Below are 22,361 nucleotides of genomic sequence, written 5' to 3' on the forward strand. Positions count from 1 at the left end.
GACCGATACATTCGTTAAACGGTGGTGCTAATAAAATAACTATTTTCAAAATTTCTTGATAAACTAGTAATTAATGTTTAGTTACTGCTTGAGAACTCAGGTTTAATAACACTTGCTGGACTGCTTGACACAAAAGCTATTGCGAGCATCGGTAGCTGCGCTCACTGTCATTTCCTTTTTGATGTTACAACAAACTTCGACCTATAAACAAATGATGTATTCAAAACTTACCCTGGCCCGTCTTGAATCTGCGGCACAAGAAATAGCCAGAATGGCCCCAAACACAACCAAGAAGAGAGCACAGCGCATCTTGATTTCTGAAGAATCTTCGAAGAAACTGTAACTCCAGACTATCTCCACTAGACTAACTCTTGTAAATGTTTTTAAGATGCGCAATGAGTTGCAAGCTTACACTTATCCGCAGAAGAAAAAGAAATTGATTTTCTTTGGTGGTTCTTGGTGCTTCTTATTGATTAAGATCGATGGATCGCGAAGGACGAATTCTCATCGTCATGACTTCGTCAAGTTGTTGGGGAGACAGTTACGTAACATTATGAAAAGAATTCAATAGATTGGGAGTGCTTTTAACTAAAAGGGTTACATGGTTTTCAGTGTGCTAGTTTTGTTTCAGTCACGCACAGAAGTGATATAAAATTATAGAACTGAATATTCAGTTATTAATCAGACCTTATTTGCATACAGGTGTGGTGTAAGTTTGACAGGAAACTGCCCCGCCCCTTTCTTCCCTCACTGTTTGTAAATATTTTGTATTAACTAATTATTGTTGTTAACAACATGTTATTATACCAATTTGGCCGAATCCATTCAAGAATATGCTGAGCTAGTTTGCATTTTTCCTTGTTTTTGAATATAAAGAAACGAATTTTTGAAAATTGCATGCCTGTGTTTTTACCGAGGAAGTATTTGATTCGAGATCCTGTTAAGATACAGCATTTCAAGATGCTGCCACAGTGTCTGGCGACCAGACTCAATATAATTAACATTGTGAATTAAGAGTACGGGTACCAATCTATAATTAGCACACTTCGGGATAAGAAAGCTACGGTCGGTCGTCTGCTCGTTGAAAAAGTGATCCGAGTTTTTGCGCCAAATCTCTTCTGTTAGAGCTGCCAAACTTGACCACTATGCACTACACGAACCAAAAGTAAGTACAGCCTTGAAATTATATTTGTAACTTAACAAGACTTCGTAAATTTTCTTACTAGAAGAAAAATTAGGCTGGAGTGGTGCCACGCAAATGATCAGCTGGTGTCCCCAGCCCAGCAATAGCAGTGGTACGTTTTGTGCATTCCTCCATGCTGTCATGATGTTTTGACGGGCATCCTTCCCCTTACAAGACAAGATGAAAGTTTGATTGAAATCACATAATTTTATGCAAAGGGTCACAAATCGTAACGGCAAACGTCGGATATGTATTTGACTCCAAACACCAAAGTGTATTTCATTGTTGTAGTTTTTGTTATAAACAAGTACATGATGCCGAATAAGATGTTCAGCCCGGTTTTTTTTATTTAAAAAATAGTCTATAAATCTTGTTAAACTATAGTTTCACACAGTAAGATATGTACAACCTCAGTCAAGATAATAATAAGACATTAAGTATATTTGGTTAGGGCACAAATTGGCCATATATTTCATAACCTTGAAATCTTTTTCTGCAACAGTAGTGAATAACCTAGACAAATTTATGATGTTGTTGAGTGCAAAGTAAAAATTGCAAGGGCTGTGCGAAGTAAACCACCTGCAGCTTGCGCATAGAGCAGGCCTGGAATTACACAGCATTGGCCTTCGTGCCCCTGCAAAAGTTTCCCGTAGACTTTAAGATTTTCCAATAAAAGTGCCCTCTGCCGAATGAAAATGGCCTTGCCTCTTCAAAGATGAAATTCCAGGCCTAGGGCAAGTCTGAAATTGGTTAGACTTTGATCTAAACAGAGTTAAGACTGTCATCTTTTGTTTATACTTTGAGTGAACCTTGAATAACAGAGTACATTGTAAAGGTCCGGTAACACAGGCCCTGATAAAGAAAACGAGAACGATAAAAATGCACGCCCTCGATTGGTTGAATAAGCGTGGGGGCCAAGGGAAGAAAGGGTTCAAGGGCCTGAAGACTTTTACATATAATACGAACCCAAGGTATAATGAACATAATTACGATTGTCATTCACTTATACAATACAAATTGAATACAGTGTGCATCAGCAAAACACTAAGGATACATCTAGTTATTATATACAAATACAATCCTACAGTTTCATATGTTACATTTTTGAGTTTAGACTTGTTGAATAACATCAAAGTTTTTGACAAGTACCTGTGAAGGTTAGTAATAAGTGCATAGTTAAAATCCTAGTTAACTAGTGAAACCCTTTACCTATCTGACACTACTGAGGTCATTCTCTACTGACCACTTAAAGGCAGTGGACACTATTGGTAATTGTCAAAGACTAGCATTCACAGTTGGTGTATATCTTCATATGCATAAAATAACTAACCTGTGAAAATTTGAACTCAATCGGTCATCGAAGTTGCGAGATAATAATGAAAGAAAAAAAACTCTTGTCACACGAAGTTGTGTGCGTTTAGATGGTTGATTTCGAGACCTCAAGTTCTAAATCTGAGGTCTAGAAATCAAATTCGTGGAAAATTACTTCTTTCTTGAAAACTATGGCACTCCAGAGAGAGCCGTTTCTCACAATGTTTTATACTATCAATATTATTTTGAGTAATTACCAATAGTGTCCACTGTCTTTAAGATGTTTGTACATGAGTGAGATTGGCTTTTGCCAGCTTAGTGTTTATATCACCTTGTAAGAGTTTGCAGAGTTTCCTTTATTGGAAGACTCTTCTAAACAATATACAAAATCTACCATGATGAAGAAGTCGGAAACATTCTCACACAACATAAAAACCTACCCTAAACTATGAATTTCTTTTTACAAAGGTGCAACCATTTCAGAAAATAAAATCTTGCACGAGAGTTTATTAATAACAAGGAGCATGGATAACCTAACTTCATATAGGTGTTTTTAAAACATTTATATCATTTTGAAAACTCACACACACGTTTTAAACATAAATGTACATTTATACAACGTCTTAAAAATCATTCTGAAACCACCTCAGATTTAAGGACTTAAGGGTTTTTTTTATAGATAAAATGTACTTATTTGTGCGACTTAAGCTTATTTTGATTAAACACACACGTTTACTAGCAATTTGCAAGTTATCTGGATCGAGCTAGGTGTTTACAGGAGATTTTTAAAGTCTTATTCTTAGTCTGATCAAGCGACTCTGGCTATGGCTTGTGACAATAGAGAAGAATTTGCCTTTTCCGTTATGAAACCATAGCTACTGCTGAAGCCATCAATTCAGACCCGACCTACATCATGTGTTTGCATTGACGTCATCAAACCTTCTGGGCTGATAAATGGATGGACGGATATACCACTATCAGTTTCTAAAAAATCCAATGTTATTGCATTGGGAAAACTAGGCACTAAACATCAGTTTGCTTTTTCATTGTCTTTTAAAATATATTTACAAACCATTAAAATTGCTCATTGTTTTGCACTGATGTCTAATCGTTGTTTACTAGTCACCGATTAGTGTGACCTTGCGAAATATATCGATAAAAAAACATTTTATTTCCAATGAAACAAACTCCACAGACTGAGAGTCTTTTCTCCCTTCAAAAATAACCCTTCAAATTCAGCCACTATTTCAAGTTATGGAAGACTCGACTTTCAAAGGAGTACGAAGAAAAATTAAGTGGAACATAATCGCAACTATTTTCATCATGATCAGCAACGAAACACTGGTCTGCATCCATTTTACATCCATTTTTATTTTTAAAAAGAAAACGGATCCATTGATATCGTGAAGTGTTAACAGAACAGAAATCTTATGTGACCCAGTTAAGCCAAGAGTTGAAATATATTTCTCCAGAGAAACACTGGTCCGTCTTGACTACTTGTCTGACATCTTGAAAGCATCTAAGACTTCAGTGAGGGCGTTAACATCGTCTACAAAATCCTTAAAGGAGAGCTGGAAGGAAATGAAAACAAAGAGTAATGTACAAGCATTTATAAATAGCAGTATTTACTGAGCAAAAACAAGGAGCCCGTCCTTGAGAATGTGTCACATTTATATACAAATTTAATTCCTTCACTGAAACAAAAAGTCAATAAAAAGAAAGGTTGCTTATAGTGTTATCTTTCCTCGCCTTCCACCTCAGAGCCATGGTTCGAATCCCACTGGGGCACTATGTGGATTGGGTTTTAGTCCCTACCTGTCAGCATGGGTTTTCCCTGGAATGAATCTTTGTGGTTTTCCCCATGTCTAAAACTCAAATTTCTTGGGGTTCTCTTGACACCTCGACGTCCTTCTGAGAGTCCTTGGCTTCACAACCAGGCTAAATGACATTAAACTTCATTTCCTTCAAGACGTTATGTTCCTTTCACCTACCTCTTTCTTGACTGCTTTCTTCAATTTTTCAAAATGCTCAAGAACAGAGGGTGCACTAGCCTCATGAGCATCTAACTTGGCATTACTGACATCCAAACTGTCATCAGATCGTCCACTTGTCTCTGCTCTCGATGTGACGTTGGTAATAAGCTCTTCACGCGTTCCTTCAAGGAATAGAGCACCCTCAATGTATCCAAACTGTTTGGTCAAAATAGAACAACCTTTTAATACTTGAATACTTTGCACATAATAATGACTGTGGCATTTAGCTCTGTAATATTGGGACAGCTTGCTTTGCTCATGTGTTGCTATGGATGTTTTCAAATATTGACAAGCTGCAAAGACTAGTTCTTCATCATTACACCAACTGGGATTGGTTTCCAAAAGTGCTACACTTGATCTTAAAATGTGCATCAATCTTTAGGTTTATTTGTTTACAGCAATATATTTCAAAGAAATCTAGGTAAAGTTCTGGAGAACAATGTCTACCTACCTCGCTAACAAACGACTCAGCCTGCTCAACTGTCCTTGGAAACCCGTCGACCACAAACCCATCAGCCTCAGAGTTCTTCTTCACCTCGTCTTGCATCACTTTCAATATAACCTCTTGAGGCACAAGACTACCTGCCAGGATGAGCTTGGCAACATCTTTGCTCTCCTGGGCCTCAAGCTCGGAAAAGGATCTCAAGAGCTCACCAGCCGAGAGGTGTACAAGTTTGTATTGGGCAGCTATCTTCTTTGCTACTTCTTTCTTTCCAGAGCCAGGGCCACCTGTATGAAAAAAAACAATCAATTAATAAATCACCCCGTGAACTCAACACTCGCCGCTTCTACACCCTGTCTACAGTCAGACGGCAGTCAGTGAATGAAAATTCAAGTTAATCTGCTTTGGTGAATGATTTGCAATGCCAGCCTGCAATAATATATCTTGTGGTGAATGCATAGTCAACCTTCTTACGGTCCGACCTTTCAATATCATCCACTGTGGTTTTGAATAATAGATAAACTATGCCAGCCTGCAAAAAGATACCATGCAGCACATGACACTACACAGGCAACCCCCCTACTATCTGTCCATTTAATATAATCCACTATGGTTTCAAATGATTAAGCTATGCCAGCCTGCAATTTGATGTGGTGAATACATCTACACAGTCAACCCTCCTACTGTCTGCCCATCTAATATCATTCTGACTACTCACCGACAACAAAAATAAATCGTTGTTGTTTCTCTTCTGTTTCCTTCTCCTTGGGTTCTGCCTCCTTCTGTGTGGGTTCTGCCTCTTTCTCTGTGGGTTCTGCCTCTTTCTCTGTGGGTTCTGCCTCTTTCTCTATGGTTTTTGCCTCCACACCACGCTCCTTTAAGGCATTCTGCACTGCTGTGAATATACTGTCTGGATCACCCTCAGCTGAAATCTGCCAATGGTAAATAGTTGAAAAAAACCTCAAGTTGTGTGTGTGTTTTTTTTTTCCCCGCATGATTCAGGAAAGCACACAGCGCTCGACCTACATTGGTGTCAGGATGAAACCATTTGCTTATATTTCATGCATTTATTACATCAATTAAGAGATACGCTAACGTTCCTCATCAGAGTCCTGTTTTCCAGCACTCCTCATCTATTCTTGCTCTGTATTAATTCCTGGAAATTAATTTAGGGTTGCTCCTTGTCTTCTTCCTCTGTCTACTTCTTTTGCTCAAGTCTTCACACTTTGGGAGGCTAATCATCCTTGCGTGCAACAGAGCCAAAGTGGGAAGGATGCGGCTTCAATGTGTTCGAGCCACAGCCATGAAAGCGCACATCGAGCCATGTATGATTCCATTGCAATGCCTTATATGTCCAACCTTCTCTACTATGAAGGTTGAACCAGGCTCTTATCGTCTATTTGACAAGTCTGAAATTCCATATTTTAAAAGATGAGGGCCCTGTCAACTTTTACAGGCAACTTGGAGGCAACCAATTGCAATGCATGCTACAGGACCACTTTGGTAGCACACAAGTCATTATTCGAACATTGTCTTAGGTTCCACAAGAAATATAGGTGAAATGTGAATGGCTTTTCTTCTTGGAAGTTGTCTGGAACTGGTTGCCTTTACATTGCCTCTTGTGACATGCCCAATAGTTGTCCTTGCCCATTACCTTAATAATCTTGTTCTTTTCTTCGTAGTAATCGACAACAGGCTTTGTAGCATTGTGGAAAGTCGTCAATCTCTTCTTGATGGTCTCTTCATTGTCGTCTACTCGACCGCTTGTCTCAGCTCGTTTCAATAACCTTTGTGTCATTATCTCATCAGACAGTTCAAAATACAAGGCACATGTGCACTCAGCAATCTGGAAACAAAATCAAAGTCACTTAAAATCCGCAAAATTTTACAAATTTAACATGTCAACTTGTTGCGAGGTAGTGTGATGTGAGGCAAGTGAAAATAAACTATTATTTCAAAGAAGACAATTTAGCTTTCTCCCTTAACAGTGGCCACTGGCCAAATGCTTGTTAAAACACTTGAGGACCAATTAAAGTTCTCTCCAAGTGGTTCGGTACCGTGTTAAAAAAAAAAAAACCTATTTAATATGAAACATGGACCATTGCAAAAGGGTGACAGACTTAGTAGTTAAACAAGCTAACAGGTCCTGCTGGCTAGTTACGGAAAACGTTCAGTTCTGTAAATACTGCAGGAAAAATTATTTTTCAGACAATCAATACAGAGAAAGACTCTGCCAGGATAACAACTTTCGACAAATGGTACCAACATATATAGCACCACGTCTTGAAAAAGTTTGTTTGAGATCAAGATTATTCTCTAATATCCCATAGACTTTTCTTGACTTCTTGTGCAAAGGAAGAGGAATGTTCGTCTGTAGTGTTTTTAAAGAAAGGAAGATTTCTCTACCTGTTTTTCAAATTCTACTCCTTGCTGGACCTCCCTAGGGTAGCCATCAATAAGGAACCCAGTTGAAGTCTCTGCTTTGGCTAACATGTTCTCCTTCAGCAACTCAAGAACAGTCTCCTGATATGACAAACAAATACAGAGAAAAAATGGATAACTAATTATTAGCGTCAAGCATCAAGAGTCGTAGAACTCGTCAGACTGGCTGAAAACTGAGAAGAGTGGAGCCACATCGTCAAGAATGCAGGGTTGCACCAACGACCGCAAGGCTATGGGACTTGATGATGATCAAAAACAACCTTATTTATTAACGTACAGAAACAATCCAGCCCTTGAGCTTTGTCTCAGGAAAAGGAAATATCTTAAAGAATTTGATGTCAAATTTGAATTTGTTTACACAAGGAGATCAATATTGAGCTACTTCAAAATTTATAGTTGGGTTACCTGTGGTACGAGGTCCCCATTTTCCATGATGGCTGTTAGCTTCTGACCTCTCTCTGACCCTGATTTGACCTCTGCCCTCAAGAGGTCACCAGATGACAAATGCGTAAAGCCGTAGGTGGCGACAAGTTTTTCACACTGTGTACCTTTGCCGGAGCCTGGTCCGCCAACAACAAAAATGATCTTGCACTGTTTGAGCTTGTCAGCTACAAATACAAAATAAACAAAATATTTTTTATTTGATTATCTCACAGAATCACAGGATGTTTACAAATGTTTAAACTCTGTTGACTATAAAAATGAAATCATTAAAACCTAGGTACACCCAGTTAACAAAAAAGCATATTAAAAACCCAACTAATATTACAAATTATAGTTCATTTTCACCTGCAGTGTCGTTGAGTTGCACATTTTCTGCTGATTCTTTTTCTGGTTCAGCTGCATCTGAAATAAAAATTCACTTCTGGTAAGAACAGTGTTTTCGAAATAAACAACTTAGAAGCAGAAAATACTGCTGATTGAGTTGGGCACCAGTAACTACAATATAATATAAGCTTTATGGATTTGTGGCTGGTAACCAGTTTATGTTAAGCCAGATTTGTCTTTGCTTTGCAAGTTATGTGTCATCAGCTGGAGTGGAGATTACATATATATTATAGAATATAATTCTTGATTTTAAGCAAGAATATGGGAATCATTACCTGCTGTTTCATCGATTACTGGAACTCCCTTGTCACCCAATACTTCAGATTCAACTTTGGTCACTGGCTCTTCAACAACTGCAACAAGAAAGTCAAACACCACTAAACTTTTATCATTCACTACAAAAACTGTAAAATTGCCTTGAACTTTTTATCCTCTAAGCTACGGACAAAGTTCCACTCAAAACAAAAAAGCTTAAGGATCTTCCCCCTTCCACAGAAGAGTTTGTGTGGGTAAGGGATGAGTCTTGAGGGTGATGTAATAGGATACAAGAATGATTGTTAACATACCAGCTGGTTGGTCTAGTTCCAAATCTCGTCCTTTGTCTCCACATACTTCTGCTTTCTCTTTCATGACCGGTTCTTCAACAACTGCAACCAAACGTGACATTTTCCTTTGAATTAAACTAGAAAACTATCAAGACAACTGTCCCCCCCCCACACCGACCTCTCCTTCTGGTTTTCTCTTCTTTTCTTCCCAGAGCTTTGCATTATTTGGTCAAAGGCACTCTATAGGCCTAAATGTTGTGTTTGTTATAATTATCATTGAGAAGTTTTGACTAAATATTTCAATTTTTGTTTGCATTTCAAGCGCTTCACCGAGTTGCAGCAACTTACAGCATGTCACTTGTGTGATTAAATGCCCCCTTAACAAAACCAGGCACACAAGGTAGCTGCACTACCCATTCATAAGGTGTACTCTATTCTATACCTTCTGGTTTAACTTCTTCATCCTCCTTTGTGGCTGGTTGATCTTGGGAATCTACGTCTTCCTTTGGAGGTTCCTCTGTCTTGGCTTCTGAAACAAAACAATAAAGAAAGGAATTTTTTTGATTTGTTTAAATTAATTTGTATGAGCTAAATTCAACATTACAACATTGGTTCTCATGTGAGGTTTGTGGTAGCACCGTGTGTAAATCTTTTTTGAGTAGTGTTGGTTCTGAAAAGAACCAGTGGTTGGTTTACACTTCAATGTTTTGATCAGTGTGCTCTGATTGTCTTAGGAGAATGCTTGACTCTGTTGCTGGATGCTGCTTAAAGGATCCGGGTACTTTTTCAAAATGTCCACAGATTTACATTAAACTTACAGGGTTTGAAGATAATTATAGTGGAAAGCTTCCCTTCCAATATTACTAACTAAGGTTGTGTAGTTTTTGAGAAATGAGTAAAACAAGTCACAAAATAGTTTTGGTCTCATGAGACGAAAATTATGTTAGCATGTAAAATCCCCTTAACCAGTTATGATATATACCAAAACCATAGCATAACTGGTTAAACCGTTTTTACATGCTAAAACTGAGACGAAAATTATTACTTTTACACATTTCTCAAAAACTACAGCACCTCAGTAAGTAAAATTTCAATGGAAGCTTTCTACTATCATAATCTTCAAACTGTGTAAGTTAAATGTAAATCTGTGGACATTGTGTTTTTTGTTAGGAAAAAGTACATGTACCCTTTAAGCACTGACTTGGAGATTAACTGGTAGTTGGGCTCGGCTTAAAATAGATTAACACATGGTGCCACCGTAAACCTTACCTGATTATACTTCGACCATTCAAGTTTACAATTATTTATTACAATTACTTATTATCTTTACCTTCTTCAGCCTTGTTCTGTTCATCCATCATCGCCAATGCCTCAGCACCAAGTGCTTCTTTCTGTAGATGAGAAGAAAGTTGGGATATTGAGTGAAGGTAAGAAGAAATTATGTTTCTTAAGAGTTGTAGCATTCTCTTGTACTAGGTGTACAACTTGTACAAATGTGCACAATAATTTTTTTTAAATGAAGTCAGTGATAGTATTAAATATCTAGGATGTCCTACATAAACATTAACTGTTAGACACTTATTATTTAATTTTAAAGAAGACTTCGGTTGCTTTACCTCTGCTTCTGTCTTATCCACAATGCTTGGCTCAGTATTTATGTCTGTCTGGATTGGTGGGAGTGGACTTACTGATTTACCAATTATTCCAAGTTCAACACCTGGTGGAGAAAAATATTAATAAGTTAGACCAAAATACAACCAAGAATATGATATCAAGTACTTGCAATATTGATATTCTAAAAACCAGTCAAGAAATTTAATTAAGACTTAAAAAGCTTGTATTTAGAAGGACAATAAAGATAAGAAATTTGCGGTGACACTATGTTAGAACTCTTTACAGTGATCGGTGGTTATGAGAAAAACCAATGAACTCAACGTTTCAGACAGTATACTCTTCTGTGGAGACTGCTGGCTTCCAACAGGGTCTATGGCTTATAAAGGAGAGAGTGGGGTATAAGCCATAAGCCCAATTGGAATCTAGCAGTTTCCAGACGACGGACAGAGTCTACTGTCCGAAGTGTTGAGTCCATCGGTTCTTCTCGAAACCAGCGATCACTCTAAAGAGATCTAACTGGATGGTGTCACCGCAAATTTCTTATCTTTATTGTCCTTCCCAAATTCAAACCTTAAAACAAAGTTTGTAGCATGTAGGAAAGTCATAACTGTATTTGGGAAACTTCAGTGGGATTTTTTTTTAGGGGGTAATCAATAACTTACTGTCTTTTGCAGCTTCAGGGTGTGGGGTGAAGAAACGTGAATCAATTAGTTTAGAGATATCGTAGAAAACTTCATCAACATCACGATCACAGTTGACCTTGAGAAGAAATAAAAATTCTAAGATTAAAGAATATTCCTCACTAAGAAAGTACCTATGAAGTGTGTTACAACAATCTTTGGGAAGAATCAGCAAACAAAACGTCTATTTTGAAAAAGACAAACAATATACATCCAATAAAGTTTGAAAATAAACAAATAAGAAAAATCTGCGAACAATTTACTCTTTCAGTACCACGGTCAGCTGGCCAAGGTAGATGTACGATCTTTTTTATTCACTCAAAAAGTGTAATAAATAGTACATAAATGACCAATAAGATACATGTTATCACCTGAGGGCATTATCACTCAAGAAATACTATTCACTTTGGGATGAACCAGGGCAACACCAATCGGCAAGAAACATTTTGTTTGTCAAAAAAAGACAAATTTTGTGTGTGCAGAATTTTGAAAAAAAAACAAAAAAAACACGTGGCATTTGATGTTCAAAACGAAAATTAAAAGTGGGCAGTGATTTAGTTAAAATAGCATTTAATAAAAAATCAAAGTTTTAAGATCCTACCGTTTCTAAAAGTCCCTTGTTCTCAAAGTGTTGAGTAACTGACACTGCACCTTCCTTAAAGTTGGACAACCTGTTGGAGATAGCAGCATCAGTGTCGTCAGCTCGGTCACTTTCTTTCATCCGTTTCTCAAGACGGTTCTTTAGTCTCATCTCATCACACATCAAGAACAAGGCAACGTCTGCCGAACCAAACTATCAACAAAATTTACAAAATAAAGAATATTGAAACAAACATACATGGTTTAAGCCAGGATTTGGTTAAAGGGTGTCCAAATTTGCTGATTTTTTTTAACAAATTGTGAGAAAGGGTCTTAGAAAATCCCAAAGAAAGTTATAACCGTAAGTGCACCAAACAAATCCTCCTGTACCCTGATGTATGATTGATGTATAACCAAACCACAGTGGTGCCAAACCATGAATGTTTGACTTGAGACGAGGCAAACAACTTAAAGTTTCAATCTGTGGTTGTTGAGTTATCAGATAGGTTCAAGGTTAAATTTGAGTCAGGGCTCAAAATTTGTGGATACAATTCAGAGGACTGAAAGGGCTTGTGACCCACAGTCTAGAAATGTTTTTACAAGACTGGAATAAAAAATAAACACTTTAACATTAATTTTTTTTTATTAGAGATATTACAAAGTGAGGTATTTCTGTTCAATTGAAAAACCATAAGACCGACATGTCCAGTTGTGAGTCTACTTGCTAAACACTAAAATCATTAGCCTCAGGCCAAATTTAATAGAGGTGCTAAGCACAAAAATTTGCTTAGCCACTAAATTTCTTCCTTGATAAAACAGGATTACCAACCAAACTTCCATGTGACTTTCAGGATAACCCCAAACAACAGCTGAATACCAGTAACAAGCAATACGCAACAAATGGAAATTTGGTTGGTAATTTTGTTTTTATCAAGGTAGAAATTTCATGCTAAGCAAACTTTTGTGCTTAGCAGCTCTATGAAATTGAGCTCTGTTGTCCAGGGTTAATTTTTAGCTCTATTGACGATGTAGGGATTAAGTCAGACTTACTTGTTTCTCAAATGCTTGCACTTGTTCCACACTCCGGGGGAACCCCTCTATGATAAATCCCAGGATGTCTGGTTGCTTGGCTGCTTTACTCTCGATCTTTTTCTGCACCAAGTCAAGCGCCATTTCCTAGAAATACAAAGTTATATTAATAATAAAGACATTTGTAACGCGCCAAATGCAAAAGCCTTTAAGCGCATAAAGAGACCAATCAAATATACAATGAGTGAAAGATACAATTACAAATAAGCAGAATACAAACAAGCAACTTCAAACAAATGAGTTTTTAAAAGAGACTTACAACAGTGTAAAGAACTATTCTGGCAAATATGCACAGGAAGACTATTCCAAAGAAAAAGGGCGTCGTAAGAAAATGATCCGCAATACCTTTGTTCGACTTGATATTCCAAATAAATTTTCTGCAATATGAAATCAAATTTACGAAAGTATGAATGTCTTACATGGGGGATAAGTTGCCCACTCGACACAACATCAGCCAGCATTTTCCACTTATCATCTTGGGGGTACTTCCTAAACTTGCGTCGCAGTAAGTTACCAACAGAAATGTGTAGGTATCCCTTATACCTGTCGGCCAGTCTGTGACAGTGCTCCCTCTTACTGCTACCTGGGCCACCTGTCAGGTCAATTACATCCCAAATAATTAGTAGTGACAAATAATAAATAGAAAGTTTGTAATAGTAATAATAATAGTGGCTTCTTATATAGAACGCATATCCGTCACAGGCGCTTATCATACAGTATTTTTCTGCAAGATAGGGGGACTACGTTTATATTATGCACTCTGATTGGTCGAAAACTAGTCACATGGGGTGCATTAACATGTGAAATAAAGACCAGCTCTGTGAACTTTTGATTAATTGACCCCTAAACAAGCATACTGCTTTGTAAAAGTTATGTATGCACACTAAACTTGATGTGCACTGAACTATCAAATAAACTTGTTTTTTTTTTGCGCGCAGGCCTCAAATAAACTCATGGCACACACAGAATTTGCTGTGTTGCCGTGTGTTTTGCTGTGGTGTCTTTTGTAAGGTTTTAATACAAGTTCAAATTTTTCTAATAAAAGTGCCCCTTAGCAGAGGGAAATTGATTCAAGGCCTGTGATGTTTTCATGTATTATAAACAAGTAGGTTGCAGAGTTTTTAGTAACCCACAGGGCAAGTTGACAAGTTGTGCGTACTAACCCATATCAGCGATATTTGTCAGTGCTTAGAATTTGCTTTTTTTCTTCTTTTTTTTTAAACACTTACCAAGAACAAAGATGAACCTGATGTTAGGGAAAGGGAACTGTTTGACAGTGGTTACCGATGGTGACGTAGCAATTGGAGGCAGTGGACTGGAACGCTTCATTCCTAATGGTACTTCTGTAATAATAATGACAAGGGTTTAAATGAATTTGGCAGGATAAACCAATTAAAGAAAAAACAAACAATGAAAAAACAAACAATGAAAAATTGTCAAAATTATGTTTGTACAGCAAGACAAGGCAACCTATTTGTGTTTGAAAACTTCTTCATTCCCCCTTTTCTTTTACTTAGGGTGAGGACACAACTTATTAGCTTAAATTGGAAATAAGGATAGTTTTTTGACACTCACTTCTAAAAGTTTTTTCAGAAAAGCTTTTTTCAGAAAAAAAGTTTGATAATTTTGTTAAATGGTGATAGTTTCTTGTTTATTAGGAAATCAAACGCTTATAGCATACCTGTAGTGAATGTAGGTTCACGTTCCAACGCTGGAGCAGCTTGGGTTGTATTAATGGGTGGCAAGGGAGCCTGACCTTTGACCTCATCAACAAATGTATTCCAGCGAACTCCATCACCTTGCTGTGTGCCTTTAATCTTGGTCAGGCATTCCAGCATATAATCTACATGGTCGCCTGGCTTATGGTACATCAGTCCAGTCATAAGACTCTGAAATCAGAAGCATGATTTTATGGGTCAAAATTAGTGCCAAGTTTTAGGTTCCTTCCTCCGTGGTTTAGTGACTCCCTGATGAACAGACCTTAGTTTAAAGTAGTTTTTTAAGTACGATTTCTTTTATGAATCCTTCATGAGTTAATTATAACTTTTCAAGTGTAATGTTTTTCACGCCAATTGAAAATATTATGTTTGAAACAAAACAAAAATATAATGCAAATACTAAATAGGTAAAGATTAACAGTGTATAACAGGCGAAGGGACACAAAAACTTAAAGTACATAACATTTATACATTACTGGGAAAAGTTTCCGTATGGCGCCACCACTTTTTCATTCGATATGAAATAATATAGTATCTAATTTACCTCAATGAGATATTCCTTTTTGTAAAAATGAGTGAAAAGGTGGTGGCGCCATACAGAAAGTTATCCCAACACTGTGCCGTTAATAACTTAAGTGAGAAGAACAAATGGCTATTTTATTGTAAAGTAGGCTTTATCACGGTTAAGTCAGCACTAAAAATGGGTGGCCTTCAAATGATCAACAAATGACAATTTTATATTTTCTAAAAGATTTCATTATCATTCATTTAATTTAATAATGCCTGATTTTCGGATCGTAATAAAACAAATATAAAGATAAACAAATTAAATAAATTGAAATTAACTCAATTCTAGCACAAATGCGGCTCACTGTTTATTGGAAGAAAAAAAAACCTGCAAATAATTAAATAGAAAAAACGCTTATAAGTATTGTTGTCCGGGAACTGGACACATGAAGTTATCCTGTCCCACCGACTGCCTTGCCCTTACCTCAAATAACTGCGGAATTTCCCGTTTTGACAAATACGTCTTGGTATCATCTCTGGATGCCATGTTGAGATTCTTTTCCTCTTCAATTTTGCTCTTAGTCAGTTTTTCAGGCCAGAACTCTGGCCCGTGATTTGTGATTTTAAGAGCAGGTGTTTCGGTGACTTTTGATCGTTATTGTGTGCAGTCGTCATGTACGTAGTTAGGCAAACATCAGTCAAAGCCGACTTATCTCGCTGGCTCCCTGTGCCGCTTACACGCGTTCAAGTATCACAAGTGGCACTCTAACAACCAGCGAAAAGTCAGACTGCTGAACAATTAGCTACGGTGTCCTGAAAGGAACATGCACCTGATTATTAACTGCACATTGCTTGTGCAGACTTCGTGAAATGTGAACATCCACAAGTGAAATAAATGTAAGCCTGCATGGTGTGGACACAGGACACGGAGCCAAAGGCTCGCATATTATGCAGTTTATACGGCTTTCGTGCATTGTTTCTTTTATTTTTGGGGTGACGGCGGCGACTATCAGAGCCACAGAGACTAAACACTAGAATGGCAGTTTAAATAAAGCAGATTTATTTCAACTTTAACAAAAATATAAACACTTTTGACTGTCACTGTCACTATCCTCTACTTATTTTCGACTAAACATGTAGCAATAATTAATAGCCTTTACCTTAGCAAAGAAATCATAAGCTTCTCGTGAGAAAAGTAAATGGCACTTTTAAACTTTTTAACATTCAAGGAACGTCTCAGTGAATCCCATAGTTAAGCATATTTTTATTGAGATTGCATGCACTGTACAACCTTCCAACTTTTGATATAAGAAAGGGGCACATCTCTCAAAACGTTCTCTCTCTGTTCTGTTTTGTGCCTTGAGCGTGAAAACTATAATGCTTATACAATCAAATTTACATTATTCTAAATTTGTGGCTCTGGTTATTTGGTTTTATAGAAATATCGTCAAAATATATAGGGGGCTAATGGCTCAATTTTATCTCGCTATTTATTTGCAAACCGCTATATATTTATGGCAAAAACAATTATGCAAAGGCGTTGGGAAGGGGAAGAAAAGGAAAAAAATACTGCTACAAATACCCGTACAAAGTATTATTACGCAATTCAAAGCACAATTAACCTGATATTTAAATGCACCAAAAAAAAAACCGCACTAAACCTGATTGTATCCTATTCACTCACAATCAAGTTGCTGAAGCAAAACTCAATGTGGATGCTTTACACAAATCCATAGGTTATGTAGCTCGGATATAAATGCGAAATATACAGTTCCAGGGTTTGGGAGCGGATACAGAAAATATCCCATCATTGCAGGAACAGTTATAGAAAGTTTTTTTTTAAATCGAAGATTGTAACACTGTACTGTGAGACAAGTTCGTTGAGATATGGTGGTGCGCAATTCATAGCTTCCCACAAGCAATACACATTTGGTTAAATTAAGATTAAAAAAAAAGGTTTAAGAGGCAGTTTCTTCCTCCCCTTTGCTGTCCACCTGTTCCTCCAATTCACCAGGCCACTCCCGCCCGGGCCCCTCGTGTTCCTCTTCTGCTAAAGCAATCCATTTACGCCCAGGCCAAAACATCACAACAAACATAACAAGGGCGCTGAAAGTAGCCACAGCCAACGCAAGACCATTGTATGATAGTCTGTAGTAGTCTCTGTCGTATAGCAAACAGGCTCCTACACCGTCGCAAGATTCCTGCCATACCACACAGGCGGAGTCTATCAAAGAGCCGAAAATCAACCCTGATGGTACGATTCCTGAAGAAGAAAAAAAAATACAAAGTTTAAAATCGCATTGTCCTGTGTGACAGGCAGGATAAAACGGGCGGCAAGCAGCATGTCAACCCTTAAGCGCCATATATTTTATCCCGACAGATTTGTGCTTTCTTCGAATAAATCTTCACAGTCTTATTAAAGGCCTGTTTTATTTTTATGGTGTAATAAGTTTGGGCGATTCACATTATAATACGCCTTGAAGAGCTGTCCAGGGGCCGATTTCACTAAACTTTAAATCAATCGCAAACAGCCAATATCCATCGCAAATCAGTCGCAAGTTTGCGACGGATTTAAAAAACTGATTTCTCTAAAGTCGGACGTTTTGAAACCCATCTGGGCCCAATTTCATGGCTCTGCTTACCGCCGAATTCTGCGCTTACGATCGCGATTCCCCGCTTACGTGCAAGCGCCGAATTTCTGCGCTAGCCTTGTAAGCGTAGAATGCATAGTAACGTGGAGTACGCACGCGCAGAAGCCAACATTCACCGCTTACCCGTGAAATACGCTTGCCGTAAGCACAGAATTCCCTGCTTCCGTAAGCGCCGATTCTTTGCTTACGGTAAGCAGAGCCATGAAATTGGGCCCAGCTGTCCAGAGCCTGTTTCTCGCTGTGCGTCATTGAGGCGAGACAACGTCCATGTAATTTGCAACTTCAAGAACCCTAAAAATGTGTTTTTCATTTGTTTACTGTGGACGTGAATGTTTGTCAAACCTACCTATTATCTGCGTCAAGTACGCCAAGCACAGCGCCACCAGTCGATTGGCTGAAGATGTTGATCTAGAATGATTGGGAAAATTTATTTATCAACCATTATTTGATTTATTTGAATCATTCAACAGTTCATTTTCACTTTTTAATTTATTCCACCCAATATCATCATTCTGTAAGGGACAACTGAATCCAAACACAGATAGTGTTAAAACATGTTTTATTTATTTTTTTGTGGGGGGGGGGATGCTTGGATATCATTATTTGATTTTTTAAAAAGTTGGCAGTAAAACAAGGAGGATCAGGGTCCAATTTTATCAAGTTTTTAAGCACACAAATACGTACAAAATAAACATGTTGCAGAAACATGCTTCCAGCCAAAAAGTTCCCTTTTTTCTTTTCTTTTTTTTCTGCTAATATCTGCTTCATGAAATTCGGCCCAGATTCCCAGTCAGTGACTTTGGTTTCACTTACCGAACAATGATTGTCAGTCGTAGGAGATCACTGAATGTAGCCAACACAAACACACAGATCAGCACAATGAGGAATATAACCCCACTCCCACAGGGAGAGAAACAAGCGCCCTCTACAACTGAACTAGACATTTGAAGTTCGTCAGAGTCGTTAAAAGAGGCAGTCTCACATGCACAGTCAGTGAAACTTTTCTGTAAAGAAAGAAGATTCCAACAAATTAAAGATTATTATTATTATTATTTTTTTTGAGGGGGTGGGGGGTAAGGAGATGACTAGAGATGAAAAAAACTTTGAGCAGAAAAGAATGTTGGTACTCTTTCTAAACATGCACCAGAAGTTTCATCAATTTGTTCACTGGACACTTGTCTTGTAAATCAATCAACAAAAGACTCTAAATTTGACGAAGATTTCTGGACCAATTCTTGTACCTTTTGCTTCCACCTGCCTAAAAATATCAACAACTATTTTGAAAATAACTAGATCCCTTGCATTGACCGCAATCTTTGATGCAATAAAACATGCACGCGTGTACAAACGGTGCACGACTCTCATCCAATGGTAGCTCTTCGGTGCATGTTTCATCAGCTATGGCCGCCAATGAAAGTGGTCAGTTTGTTTTAGAAGCTTACGTTAACACTTGATTGAGCGCATCCAGCGTGGCATGCGGAGAAATAAGTTACTCCGACTTCGTTGCAAACGGGGGCGTAGACAGACAGAGAACAAGAACAGTTGACATTACATGGTGCTTCCAGGTCGACTGATGAACTCTGCTTGCTGTGTAAAAAAAAAAAAAAGGGATCAAAGCAATAATGGTCAAGACAAATTAAAAACTCAAATGATGAAGTGCAAAAACTGTGTTTATACAAAGATATGCAAAATAAAAACGTGGCTTTGCGAAGAAAACAACGTTCAATTAAATGAAGCAAGTTTAGTTGAGACAGATGTGCTGCGGAGACCGGTTGCACTCTTCTGTTGACGTAACGTTAACTGTTGGAATGCATTCGACCATTTCCATCCCAACTGCATTTTTGTGTTTGTTTCTTGCCATAATTTTTGAAGAGCTTTTAAATTGTTTCTTACCTTAATCCATCGTAGCTGGAGAAGACACCGGCAACGTTGTTATTGTCGCATCCAACAAACATGAGCAAGAAAAGACCAAACACACACCCAGTCAGGACGCCGCATGTAAGACGGATTATTGCCCTCAGTTTCAAGTTGAGTTTCTTCACTAGGAAACCGGCAAGCAGTTCACCCACAGCGTAGGCAGGAGCCAGTAAAATACCTCAAGAAGATGTAAAGGTTGGTACATGTTTTATTATTTTGTATTTCTCGTCGTAAACTCTTTCTTTTTAATTTGAGACTTTTGAACGCTAGGTGGCAGCAGACTTACCGGGTTAACTTCCAGTTCTGAACGTGTGCACATTATCGAGAACAATGGACGTCTACATGTTGCCACGCGTCCCAAAAGTCTCACAAAATGTGGCAAGATGCCTTGGATATTGACTATACTAATAATATGAGCAAGAACAAGATTATTGTTATATCACGACATGAATTAAATAAGTAAATGCAAGTAGATTTAATGCTTACCTGTCAGTAGATCGGCGTCTTGTCTTCCATAACCAAACTCAACCTCGAGGTACTTGGGTATAAAGACACCGTAGCCATAGAGAATGAAGTAGAAGCTGCTCTGTGATAAACACGTCACTGAGCAGTACGGATTCTTCAGAGTGTTCAACAAGGCCCGGAAAAACTCTGTGAAATTTTAGACAAAGGATAGTCTTTCTGAAAGCAAATTATTATTTTGAGTTATTACAAAATTGATTGAAAAAACAGTAAACAGTTTGCAACAGATAGTTTTATGTTCTCATAATTATAAACGACCTACCTTTTGCGGTCAGGTACCCTTCCTCGCTCGACACTTTGTTATTCACTTCCTTTCCACTCACTACATCATACTCCCCATGACTCGATGATGGCATCTTCCGTGGAAAGAACAGGAACAACGTCGAGAAGATAATGAAGACTATCCCGACCACTAAGTAACCAAGCCACCACGCCCCAATCCATTCCGAGTCCTCCGGGCTGAGAGCGAGTACGGAGCCGTGCTCCAAGCCGTAAAAATCCACCCAGACACCGATGACAGCAGCAGTAAGCATGACCCCAGCAACGGGCCCGAGGCCCAATACAGCATTGACAATGCCTGGGAATGAGTAAACATATCAACAAAACTTTAATTTTCTTTAAGGTGTTGGATAGGTAGCCTACTAATAGCTCAAATTTGACCTCGCCCTGGGGTTCGTTCTTTATGTTATTGGGGAGCTGGAATGTGAAGGCGTGGTGTGCATTATAAGCATGGGGATGGCAGCTTTTTGCAACATTCAGTATTTCAGTTTTAAAAACAAATTGCGAAAAATAATTGTCATTTCATCAGACGAGGTCAAGAAGCCATGAAAACTCGTAAGACAATTTTTTTCTGTTTTCTTTTATTTTTTCTCAAATCTTCGGTCACAGAAGGACTTGACCAGTAGTCCAGGGAAATTAACCTGTCCTTAAAAATATGTGTCTTATATGGGAGTTGAGTCATTGCATGGTGAGGAATTCAGTATATCAATACATTTTGTTTGCGGTAAAACACCATGTTTGTTTCTACTTGCAGATTTTCTATCTTGCTTATATTTTTTATTCTGACTACAGCGGAGTAGATTTTCAAAATGTGCCTTCTTCCAAAAGTCCCTGGTCAGAAATGGACGATGGACTTCAAATTGATGAATCGTGCTATACGCCTAACACAAAGTATCTGTGGTGGTCAATTCCCTTGCTATTTTTTCTCTCTCTTCAAATATACTTTTTTTCTGGACCAACTATGAGGCTTCTCGACAACCAGCTTACCGATGTAAAGCGATGTGGTTCCTGGTGTAGTGCAGTCAGAGATGTAAGCGATCCCTATGGGGTACACGAGCATCACACACATGCCTTGCAATGCGGACCCTAAAACAAAGATGTAATAAGCCGCGCTAGTAGATGATATCCCGTGAGATACGCCATCACCACAATCCTGAGAATGTCCTGAACAAGTCAGCACCGCCGAGCTAAGAGTCCCATCTGTTTGGTTTTCCAACCCGGCAAGACTTGGAGGTGTATACGGACCCTGAATAAATTGTGGCAGACTCTGAACTGCCATCGCCAGACCGCTGATCACCCCACAGATCCCCATCAGTCGAGGGCGGTTGCTGCCAGATCGGCTGCCGACGTACATCGCAAAAAGCAGGCCCACGATTCCGCCAGTGCAGTACCCAGTCTGCATGCTGCCGAGCTCCGTCAGGGTGAACTGGAAGCGGGCTTCGATTGAGGTGATCGAGCCGGTGATGATGCCGACATTAAGACCGTCACAGGCAACGAAGAGGCACATGACCAGGAGGAACACACCTGGCCTTGCGAAGCGTTGGAGGCACGATGGCCTCCACCAGAAGTACCCGCATTTGGTATCTACATCTTTCTCTATGGTATCTACAACCATGGATGGTGAACCAACATCTTTGATACCTCGGTCCTCATCAGAATGTGCAACATCCATTCTATCTGCAGCGACCTGATAAATGTATCCAAAGTTATTATTGCGGTAACACCATGTGTGTCTACTTGCAAGGTAGAGTTTGTTCTTTAGAGAACTGTCTTGCTAACCGCGGAGTAGAGTTTTCTGATTTTTCAGGAGACTCAAATCCCATACATAAATTTAGGTGAATGGCCACGAAAAAGTGCCACACTCAGCGACTGAAATGCGAATCGCTATAGGATTAAATCAAGGGTCACACGGGTCAGGGTAAAGCAATACTTTATTCAGGTCATGAGCACTCATGCCTCAGAAATAATAGAATCATACCTCGTGAATAAGTCCAAGGTTCTGATTTTAAACCCTAGACAAT

The 22,361-nt window shown here is 38.5% G+C and overlaps 2 protein-coding genes and 1 long non-coding RNA gene across 3 annotated transcripts; 1 reads left to right on the top strand and 2 right to left on the bottom strand.

Moving 5' to 3' along the window:
- The first annotated feature begins 1,059 nt into the window (after nucleotides 1–1,059).
- Nucleotides 1,060–19,611, top strand: LOC117302900. The gene is made up of 3 exons (XR_004520468.1): nucleotides 1,060–1,165; nucleotides 10,124–10,211; nucleotides 19,531–19,611. It is a non-coding gene; the product is annotated as an uncharacterized LOC117302900 (long non-coding RNA).
- LOC117302897 (adenylate kinase isoenzyme 5-like) lies at nucleotides 3,143–15,628 on the bottom strand. Its single transcript, XM_033786867.1, has 20 exons — nucleotides 15,456–15,628; nucleotides 14,428–14,635; nucleotides 13,976–14,089; nucleotides 13,166–13,338; nucleotides 12,708–12,833; nucleotides 11,680–11,871; nucleotides 11,061–11,157; nucleotides 10,401–10,501; nucleotides 10,115–10,175; nucleotides 9,227–9,313; nucleotides 8,806–8,886; nucleotides 8,515–8,592; nucleotides 8,201–8,257; nucleotides 7,817–8,019; nucleotides 7,376–7,492; nucleotides 6,624–6,815; nucleotides 5,688–5,901; nucleotides 4,979–5,256; nucleotides 4,486–4,683; nucleotides 3,143–4,065 (listed from the first exon to the last, which is right to left on the bottom strand). Exons 1-20 carry the CDS (start codon nucleotides 15,516–15,518, stop codon nucleotides 3,988–3,990), a joined length of 2,718 nt encoding a protein of 905 aa, XP_033642758.1. The 5' UTR covers nucleotides 15,519–15,628; the 3' UTR covers nucleotides 3,143–3,987.
- LOC117302898 (solute carrier organic anion transporter family member 2A1-like) lies at nucleotides 16,009–22,241 on the bottom strand. The gene is made up of 8 exons (XM_033786868.1): nucleotides 21,328–22,241; nucleotides 20,324–20,638; nucleotides 20,026–20,190; nucleotides 19,516–19,717; nucleotides 19,065–19,209; nucleotides 18,436–18,626; nucleotides 17,969–18,030; nucleotides 16,009–17,234 (listed from the first exon to the last, which is right to left on the bottom strand). The coding sequence occupies exons 1-8, from the start codon at nucleotides 22,010–22,012 to the stop codon at nucleotides 16,930–16,932; spliced, it is 2,070 nt and encodes a 689-aa protein (XP_033642759.1). The 5' UTR covers nucleotides 22,013–22,241; the 3' UTR covers nucleotides 16,009–16,929.
- Between the last annotated feature and the right edge of the window lie 120 nt (nucleotides 22,242–22,361).

Source organism: Asterias rubens, chromosome 19 (assembly GCF_902459465.1).
Source record: "Asterias rubens chromosome 19, eAstRub1.3, whole genome shotgun sequence".
Taxonomy (NCBI): Eukaryota; Metazoa; Echinodermata; class Asteroidea; order Forcipulatida; family Asteriidae; genus Asterias; species Asterias rubens.